This window comes from Setaria italica, chromosome IX (genome assembly GCF_000263155.2).
Source record: "Setaria italica strain Yugu1 chromosome IX, Setaria_italica_v2.0, whole genome shotgun sequence".
Lineage (NCBI taxonomy): Eukaryota > Viridiplantae > Streptophyta > Magnoliopsida > Poales > Poaceae > Setaria > Setaria italica.
In genome coordinates, this window is record NC_028458.1 from 48,713,026 (window position 1) to 48,722,942 (window position 9,917).

Here is a 9,917-nt window from a genome sequence, read left to right on the forward strand (position 1 = left end):
GAACCTATTCTCTTGACTTGCAGAGATGCAGACAAACCTGCAAATACGACAGCTAGGTAGAGAACTGGATTTCCAATTGCCCCCTAATTCCCGAAAAGGAATCCTAGAAAGTGCTAGATGAGGGCATCTGCCGGCTGCAGGCACCCCTTCCTTCCTCCCCTTTCCTCCAGGATAAGCAGCAGATAGCGTTAGCAGTCTAGCAGTAGTAGAGAGGCGCTGCCCTGCCCTTCCCTGTTCTGTTCTCTGGTGGCTCAGCTCTACATTCGCCTTTGCTGGCCCTAGAAAGCGCCATGCTCTGCTCACCGCACGACACCATGCTCGTCGGGGGCCCTGCCGGGCTTGGCTTTTGCCGCTGCTGTGCGCCTGTGCAGGAAGGCTATGCTATCTTCAAATCTCCCTCGGAAAGCTGGAAGCGGCACACCACACCCCGTCCATGTGAGCAGAAAGGGGCCTTCTTTAGCACACGATGCTGATGCTCTGCGCTCGCTTTGGGCGTGTGCGCGCGTCAGTGCGTGCGCCCTGCCCTTGTCCCTAGCTCCCTAGCTCCCGCATGGCATCCGAGGCGGCGGCGCTTTGGCGCTCGTCGGCTAGGGCTGACGAGAACGGGACGCAAGGCGCACGGGGTGCCGCCGATGATGCTCCCTGTAACCTGGATGGAGTCTTGGAGGTGTGGGAATATATTTCTTTTTTGAGACAATGGGATATTGGGATGTGAGAATTAATTTCCCAATTTTTGTTCGGCAGCCTCTAAAACGAACTTCGCGCACCTAAATTCTACTCCTATTTCTTTCGCAATGGTTCGCTGCATTGAACTCCCCGACCCCAAAAAGGGAAAAAAAATATATGAACAGTTCATGACTGCTTGCAACGCCGTATCTCCCTTTAGGGTCAAAGCTCCTCTCTGCATTGCACTTCTTTTGAAACGAAATCTGCATGGCGCGTCAGTCTGTGGCGCACATGTAACAGGGAACTATAGAAAGATCATGAGGTGACTCCCAGTGGGCGGTGGCTGGTACACAGTTTTCTCGGAAACAATGCTTGTGGTGCTCGGCAATTCGAGTTCACAAAAAGGAAGGCTGCCATCAAAATGGGGTCACGCTGCCAGTTGCAGATTCGTTCAGTCACACACAGGAAGGACAGAAGCATCCGGCACGGAACACCCTTCACAACGGGAAATGTTATAGAGCATCACAAATTCACAGGAGGAGAAAATTCCGAAAAAATGACTATTCAGGTTTTATCATATCAGATGCATGTCCCAGTCCAATAACATACAAAGCCTTATTTTGGGCTACAATTTGTGTCACTAGAAGAGTGACGATCACATGACATACACGGCCAATTTGGCCCATCTTCTTTTGTCAGCGAACTTTGTTTTGATATCTCTGGCCGTTTGGCCCATCATCCCTAACCCATCATTGGCCCATCACTCGGCAATACTGTATTACTCTATTATTAAGCTAACTAAACACCAAATGCAAGGAGCATGCTGCTACTTTATTAAGCCACATACATGATCTAGTATGAATGAATGACAGACGAAGCAGCTCCGAATCTTAACAAGCAGGAGGCTAGAAGAGGCGTTGCGCTTACGCGGCGGCAGCAGGAGGTGGACGGTCGCCGGCGGCCTAGCAGGTCTCGACAGTGGACGGCAGGGAGTGGCGGAAGTGGCAGCGGTGGCCGTAGGGGCAGCCGGAGGCGGCGGCGAACAATTGGCACGCCAAGGTCTTGTAGCGCGGGTGGCGGATCACGGGGCGCAGCTCCTCCATGCCGTGCGCGAACCTGCACCGCCTGTCGTAGGGGCATCCGCCGCGCTCCCACTTGTTGCACAGCTCGGTCTTCACGGCGCCCTGCCTCGAAGCCTCCATCTCCACCTCCCCGTCATCCTTCTCCTTCTCACTTGCGTCCTGCGATCGCCATTCCAAATTACGAGGTCAAACACAGAATCCGTGTTAACAAATAATCGAGTTCGCATTTGGTTTGCTGAATTAAGACAAATCAATAGTTCAACACCCAGTCAGTTCAGCAATAAGCCTATAACAGCGACTGCTACTCAATTTGTAACCAAAAAGAAAGAAGTTCTGAACTGACGAATTATTGCGAAACCCATTTTTAACTGAACCTGTTTCTTCTTCAGATTGACCAAACCAATTTGTGCTTTCCCCCAAAATTAAAGCTCACTATCTTAACATCCAGTTGGAGCATAGGCAGATGCAGAACATGAGTACACAAATTTCGAGGTGGAATTCCGACTTGTTGAATCCAGCATTGCCGACCACTGTGTAAACTAACCATAAGCTGTGTGCTTACGAATTTTAAGTACACTATCTGAATTAAACCCATTCAACATAGCCTGACCGTTTATGCAGTTGCAAATGCCAGATGATGCCAAAAGCAAATTACCAGAGCTCGTGTGATTTTGAAAGCTTAGTGTTGAGTTTTCCCCCCATTTAATTGTAGCACAAGCCAAATCTCTTCCCAATTATTACCAAATTTCAGGAACTAGTGATTTATTATGTGCAAATTCTAGCGAGATAAACACTGAACAGGCAAGGTTCTGGGCGGTGTGAAATTACGGCTATTGAATAGTGAGATTTGGGGTCTCACCTCCTTCGCCGGGGACGTGCGAACACGGAGGCGCTGTGGTTGGGTCTCCCGCAGCGGCTGCTTCGGCGAGAGGAAGCCCTTCGAGCGCATGGAGATGCTCTTCGGGGCGCGTCCGGATGCTGCTTCAGCCTGCACGGGCCTCGGCGGCAGTGTCAGATTCAGAGCCACCGCGGACGCCTGCTTGCTCTGCTCGGCGGCCTCGAGCTCTTCGAGGAGGAGGGAGAGGTGCAGGTTCTCGGCGCCGAGGTGGATGCGCTCGCGGCGGAGGTCGGCGAGCTCGGCCGTGGCGTTGCGCAGGCGGAGGAAGCAGTCGTCGTAGCGCTCGGCGATCTCGCGCAGGAGCCTCTCCGCCTTCTGCACCTCGCTGTCACGCTCCTTCGAGACCCTCGGCGAAGAGCTGTTTCCGCAACCGCGTCCGTCGGAGACGCACGACGAGGGGGAATTGAGAAGCGTCTCCAGCGGCGACGCCTGCTTCGGCTTGCTGAACCCGGAGCCGTCGCCATCGCCACGGCTGTCTGAGACGCACGATGAGGGCGAGTAGAACAGCGTCTCCAGCGGCGATCCCCATGTCGGCGAGCTGAACCCGGAGCCGTTGCCACCGACTCGGCTGTCGTCGGAGACGCACGATGAGGGCGAGTTGAACAGCTTCTCCAGTGGCGATCCCCATGTCGGCGAGCTGAATCCCGAGACCCCGTCCCCGCCGGCGCGGCTCTCGGAAATGCACGATGAGGGCGAGTCGAGCAGCGTCCCCAGCGGAGACGACCATGTCGGCGAGCCGAAGCCGCGATCGTCGCCGCGCTTGGAGGAGACACGCGACGGCCTCGCGGGCGAGAGGAACCCCAGCTCCCCCTCCATCGCCGCCTCCACTCGAGCTCGAGCGCCCAAGCTGCGAAGCAAGAGCAGGAGAGTTATGAAGCTAGGGTTCGAATCGTGAGGAAGACGATGAGGAGGCGGCCGCGGTCGCGGCGGTACCTTGGCGTCGCCGTTGGGTTTGAATTGGGGAGGTTGGAGGGAAGCGGGGGTAGTTGGGGTTTGACTGGCCCCGGCTTATATAGAGTCCGTTGCCCATTTTTTTCTTCTCCCTGTTACTGAAACAACGAGCCACTGATGAAGCTGCAAGACAACCGTTTGTTATAACTGACACCATTTCTTGTGAGGAAAGAAACATTGAGACGCCATTGGTTGTATCTGAGATTTATCCTGTGTAACCATAAGGTTAACTTTATGGTTCAATATGTACAAAACAGGAGGCTGATAAGCTCAACAAGGGTACGATAGACTTTCCCCTTCATTGCTGACTTGCTGTGACAGAGAACTGCATCTCAGAAATGGTGGAAGTCTGAAACAAGCCAGTACACCCCACAGAAGCTGTCAAGAACATTGCGCTTCTTCGTGGTTGGGAAGCACATAGAAGTAATTTTGCAATCAAGTAAATGTATGTTGAATTAATTTCAGTAATGTATACAAGCCTACAAGGGCTGAGTATCAGTAATACTGATTACTGTACTACTGATATGTATCAGAGAAGATCAGGCTGGTTTTATTCTCTTGTTAGAAGGCGCAATAAAGAAATCAGAGCTGGGATCTCCAAATAGCATCTCTGTTATACAACAACAACAATGGAACAATCTGGTGCTTCAGGCAATCTTCCGGGCAAGGCAGATGCAGTTATTTGTCAGAACGAGTCGCTGGAAGATCTGTTGCTCGGAATGACTTCTCGAGCAGCTGAGGAACAGTTAACTTCAGCTCAAAAGTCAACTTCTGAAGCACATAACACAGGGTTGTCACATCCTGCATGGCACGGTGCGCGCTCCCTGTTAGGGGAATCTTGTAGCGTTCTCTCAGCTTCTCCAATGACACAGAGCTGAGTTTTGACCCTGCAAACCACACATGAAAGAAAGGTTTAACTTTAAATCACCTGCTCAATGGTAATATAATATGCTTTCTCGTTCTTGCAATAAACACACAACAGAATCCACAGATAAAAGCTTCAAATACTTTCTTACAGATGACTGAAAGCATCTTACTGAATCACACTAGCACTTAAATTACAAAACTAAAATACTATAGACAGAAGCGACTATAATAGCAAAACTAAGTTTAGCTTGCTAGTTCATCAGCAATGTCAGGGCACGATAGATCGCTGTATTTCATTAATTTATTACGAAAAAGGAAGCTCTTCAGAACAGTATGTCCACGCAAGGAAATGGTAAACTTGAAAAGAGAGCATACCCTCAGAATCAACCAATTGTCTTGCAATAGGAAGAGTATCGACAAAAAGCCAGTCACCAGGCATCTCTACTTTACACCGTCGGAACTCAAAGAAGAGAAACGGTACATCAAAGGAACGCCCGTTATGAGCAACCCAGAGAACCGGTTTACCATCCATTTGACGACTCCAAACATATTGTAGCAGAATGGGGATAAGGTCTCCAAATCTGCATAGTCATACATGAGACCTCCATGATTGATAAAAGCAAAAGAATTCAAGGAGTCCATAACAAAACTAATAAGGGCAATCATGATTTAAATGCATTGTAATTAACAACTTAAGTTTAACTATAATAGGAAAGTTTTTATATGAAAATATATAATGGGTAGCAAATTGCCTCTAGGAAGTAAAACATGGGAGATTGATTCCAGTACATAGTTTTTTCTTCACATTGCTGCATTTTCAGAACATAATATAGAAGGTAGAAGCCTTATTCCCTCATATGGCATATCATGGTTATCAAACACAACATGTACCAAAAGTAAACATAAGTTACAGGGAATCTTTTTTTTCAAAAATATCACAACAAAGTAATGACATTTGAACATGTTTGCATGCAAAAAAAAAACACAAAGGATGCATGGGATAGAGAAAGCAATCCTCAATTTCAGTCCTAATCACATATCAGGCATAATAAAGCATGAACATACCTTGGAACATCAGGCCTGCAGAGCATGCTGTTGCTAATACCATGAATGTACGTATTTCTCACATCTTTCTCGGGATTTATGAGTGTCTGAAAAGTGCTATTCTTTCCCCCCATAAGATCACGAACAGCAAATTCAATAATTCTGTCCTCACGACGTGAGAAACCAGTTGTTTCAATATCAAAAACAAGGATAGTTGCAGGCCATTCAGTCTTGACTCCAGAAAACTTTTCCTTGTAGGTATGTAGTGATTTAAGCTGCTCAAGCTCTGGCTGCTTGAACACTTCAATCGATGATTCAACTGATTCAACATGCAAATGACGGCTATTGCTAAATGACTGCTTACTCCCTTTTCTTGTGCTTCTTGCTAGTACTGTTGTACTAAGAGGTCTACTTTGATGTCTTCTGATAGAGAGCAAAGTTTCGAATATTGATCTGCTATGGTATTTAAGCAATCTGATATTACAAGTGTTTCCTATCAAGTTCCTTAGTAGATGGAAGTTCCCACAGCAAATAGAAGACAAGGACATTGCAGAAATGGAGTGAATGGGGCATCAAAGGTATTGCTACTCCTATTTTTCAGTACAGCACGAGTTTACTGAATATTGAATGTCCCTTCAGTATTAATCCTGAAATGATAAGTAAACAATCAGTTCTAGATGGAAGAGGTTAACCAATCCAGGAAGAGAAATGAAAGAGAAACATCCAAAAAGTGATGCAGCCAATCACATACATTGCACCACATATCATGTCAACACAAGCAATCACCCAAAAGTCGAAAACAAGACAGCAAAGCAGTTTTACATGACACACATTGGAAAACATAAGAGCACTGAATAAATCAGAAAACAGAAAACTCTCGATCTCACTGTTCACTTGTATTGCTTCACTTCGATGCTTCGTAGGAGTGTACAATATGCATGTGTCTGCCATCCCTTCTTGTACATGTACCAAACAGCTAAACTGGTAACCAAAGGTCTCCCAGGGGTTTTTGTCATTGACTCATTGTTATGCAGGAACAGAACCAAGGTCTCCATGTGACCGAAGTGCTTGAACCATCGTATCCCCTTGGAACAGCTTGTTTAGCTTTAATTAGGTCACCTCTGCATTGCTACAGAAAAGGTTTACCAATAATCCTTGCAGGAGCAGCGTCCGCTTTCAAACCGGTGAAATCGAATTCTATCTCTCATAATTATAACACGGCAAAGTACCTTTGATATTATCTTTATCCATTCATGACAGTCACTGCAAGTCTGCAGATTCTTTGACACCATTATCTCTGTCCCTGGACTAGTCTTAAGGACACTATAAGCCACTGCCAGCTTCTCACTGTGGAAGGCAAGGTTTTCTTCTCTTTCCTCCTCTGAGACATCTTTTGTTACTAGTTCAGTCAATGGAGCATAACCTTCAACCTTAGCTCTTTTAGATAATCCATGCAGCACTCGGTATATATCCTCAGTATCAGGATGAGATCGATCACCAGCTTTAAATTCATGTGTGCTTCCCCCTAACTCAACCCAACTCAAGCCTTTGCTTTTCCTAATTTTCTTTTGTTTCCGCTGTTTCCATAGTTCCTCTGAATCATTCCATCTATTTGCTGATGAGTAGATGTTTGAAAGAAGGGTGTAATCCCCACTGCCATGGCATGCCATATGCTCAACAGTGACCTCACCTAATTTTGTTTGGCGATACCTGCGACAGGCGCTAAGTAATGCCCTCCATATAACAGCATCAGGTTTTACATTCATCGACTTTACCAAGTTGTATGCTTCATCCAGCAAACCAGCTCGTGACAATGTATCCACCAATGCACCATAGTGTTCAACCTCTGGTGTGATAGAATACTCTGTAGTCATTGATTTGAAGTATTGCCGAGCCTCTTCAACCATACCACAGTGGCTGCATGCTGTCAAGAGCGCAACAAATGTAACCCCATCAGGAACCACTTCTTCACTTTTCATCTTGCGGAACAAAATCACTACATCAGATCCAAGACCATGTGCTGCCAGACCACTAATCATTGTATTCCACACAGAAATATGGTTTCTCTTGACTATATTGAATATCTCAGTTGCCACATCAATTCTTCCACATTTAGCATACATGTCAACAAGTGCTGAGCTTAAGATATGATTCATTTCTACCCCCAATTCAGTCATCAGTTGATGCACCCACACTCCATATCGGCGAGCACCAGCTTTAGCGCATGCTGACAGAACTGAGGAGAACGAGAAGCCATCAGGCACAAGACCTGAACGGACTAGCCTGCTAAAAAGATTCATTGCATCTTTCAGGTGCGAACTCCTTACTGCACCTGCAATCATTGAATTCCAAGAGATCAAATCCTTGACAGGCATCCTCTTGAAAATCTGATATGCCTTATCTAGCTGTCCACTCCTCAAGAGTCCCATAAGCATCAAATTACCATGGAAGGGATCGGTACTCCACTCCAGCATTGACCAAAATAGTTCACGTGCTTCCAGCATGCGATCATGAGCAATATATAACTTGAGCAGAGGAGGTGTTAGATGTTGATTAGATAGGAGCCCAACTTTTGTGAGATGACAATGGATTTCCATGGCAGCATAGAGGTCTGAGCATCTTGCACAAGCTTTGAGAAGAAGAGCATAAGTTCTGTAATCAGGGCAGAAAGCGGAGAAATGGAGCAAAGTTCTATAGTCCATTAGTGACTTTTGTGGGGAGCCTTTCTCTAAAGAAGCTCTGAGGATGGAGTTGGCATACGGAAAGACAATTCTATAGGGATGCTTCCTCAAACAGTTCACATAAGACATAGTGCAAACAAGCTTCTGAGGTGAGTTCAATAGAACACAGGAGAAAATTTCGAATTTCACCAGGCAGCTAGTTTTTAAAGTCCACCTGCAACCTAATTTATCCAGAATGGTTGGACGACACCTTAAACCACATAGCAGCAACTAAGGTAATCAGGCAACATGAACTCTATGCTCGTTGACTATCCTGAAATGAACGAACAAAATGGCCATCAATTCTTGTGCACGAATCTATGGAAGCTACAAAGTAAGTATTAAGAATATTGAACATGGAACGGCCACATGTTCCTGGTAACTAATTATCATCTTTACGCTCATGAATCTCATGGAGATTATTTATTAGTAAACGCCCACTAATCAATGCTTCTTAACATGAGATGATTTGAGATAATTCTGATAGTTATCGACAACGCTAGCCCAAATCATTTCACACATAGCCCTGATCTTGCTACTCTATGTGCATCTTACATATTGCGGTTCTATAGGGATCACATGCTCAGCAACACATCAATTTGCAGAGCATGTGTAATTAAGGCGTATACCACAACACTGCCTCTGAGGGACGCAAGAAGTAGGGGGGGAGAAACAGGCAAACAGCAACAAGTGAGGCCCGGTAGAGCTAGGGGGCAAAAAACAGCAATCATCAACTGAACTCCCTAAACAGTACATAAACATACATAATGTGTGCAGAACACCGGCGGAACCAGCAAAATGTTCTAGCAAACATGGATACAACAAAAGCTCAACATCGGACAGAGTGACGCGTCCCAGGTGCTCGACGAAATGCCCCGCCGAAGAACAACCAAACAGCGCATCAATGGGTTCCCAACAAAGATGAGAGCAGGTACCTTGCGAACCGGCCGAGGCGGCCAAGATCCAAACCGACGGCGAGAGAGCGCAGAGAGCCCGGTAAATTGAGCGGCAGGGGGGCACTAATACAGGATGGGGGCGGAAGCAGGGGACGCTACAGAAGGTATATTCCTTGCGTGCCGCGGAGAAAGGGAGGGAGCGTGAGAGGCGTGGAGGAGAGGAGCGTTCAGCGGAGGAGGAGGACGAGTGGGGGTTCAGGAACCGGAGGCCGGGGTGGGGGGGGGTGTGCCGGGCAACACCACGGAGGACGCCAGCCACGCCACCTCCTTTTCGGGGTACCCGCAGACGGACCTCCTCACGCCCATCGCCACCGCCGGGGACCTCTCGCAGATCCCGGCCTCCGTCGGCATCGTCGGCACTTTCTTCTCCGGGTCCATCCCGTTCGTACCGCTCCCCGTCGAGCTCTCGCTGGACAACCCGGATTACGCGTGCGAGGCGGCGAGAAACGTCACCGCGGGGATCCTGTCCACTTGCTGCGTCCTCACGCCGGAGGCCGAGGTCAACGCCTCGGTCATCGACGCCGACGCCACCGACCCGACCAAGAACTTCTTCTCGCGCGGCACCGGCGATCTCTTCATCACCTACGACGTGCTCCAGGCGTACCCCTCCAGCTACCTCGCGCTCGTCACGCTCGATAACAACGCCTAGCTCAGCCGCCTCGACAACTGGTGGATGTCGTGGGAGTGGCGGCGTGGGGAAGTTCATCTACTCCATGAAGGGCGCTCACCCGTC

At 47.9% G+C, this 9,917-nt stretch overlaps 2 protein-coding genes and 1 pseudogene across 3 annotated transcripts; 1 reads left to right on the forward strand and 2 right to left on the reverse strand.

The window, feature by feature from the left end:
• Positions 1-1,212: 1,212 nt before the first annotated feature.
• LOC111255907 (putative zinc finger CCCH domain-containing protein 21) lies at positions 1,213-3,473 on the reverse strand. The gene is made up of 2 exons (XM_022823547.1): positions 2,608-3,473; positions 1,213-1,907 (listed from the first exon to the last, which is right to left on the reverse strand). Exons 1-2 carry the CDS (start codon positions 3,460-3,462, stop codon positions 1,629-1,631), a joined length of 1,134 nt encoding a protein of 377 aa, XP_022679282.1. The 5' UTR covers positions 3,463-3,473; the 3' UTR covers positions 1,213-1,628.
• Positions 3,474-4,017: 544 nt separating this feature from the next.
• On the reverse strand, positions 4,018-9,412 carry LOC101767586 (pentatricopeptide repeat-containing protein At5g50990). 2 transcript variants are annotated; one of them, XM_004984603.4, is made up of 4 exons: positions 9,164-9,410; positions 5,530-6,155; positions 4,840-5,045; positions 4,018-4,484 (listed from the first exon to the last, which is right to left on the reverse strand). In XM_004984603.4, exons 2-4 carry the CDS (start codon positions 6,054-6,056, stop codon positions 4,276-4,278), a joined length of 942 nt encoding a protein of 313 aa, XP_004984660.1. In that variant the 5' UTR covers positions 6,057-6,155; positions 9,164-9,410; the 3' UTR covers positions 4,018-4,275. The 2 variants fall into 2 exon arrangements, with proteins under 2 accessions (XP_004984660.1, XP_004984658.1); XM_004984601.3 differs by lacking the exons at positions 4,018-4,484; positions 4,840-5,045; positions 5,530-6,155 and adding an exon at positions 6,396-8,502 and having other exon boundaries at positions 9,164-9,412.
• LOC101775964 overlaps positions 8,598-9,917 on the forward strand; it is a 1,785-nt pseudogene continuing 465 nt past the window's right edge.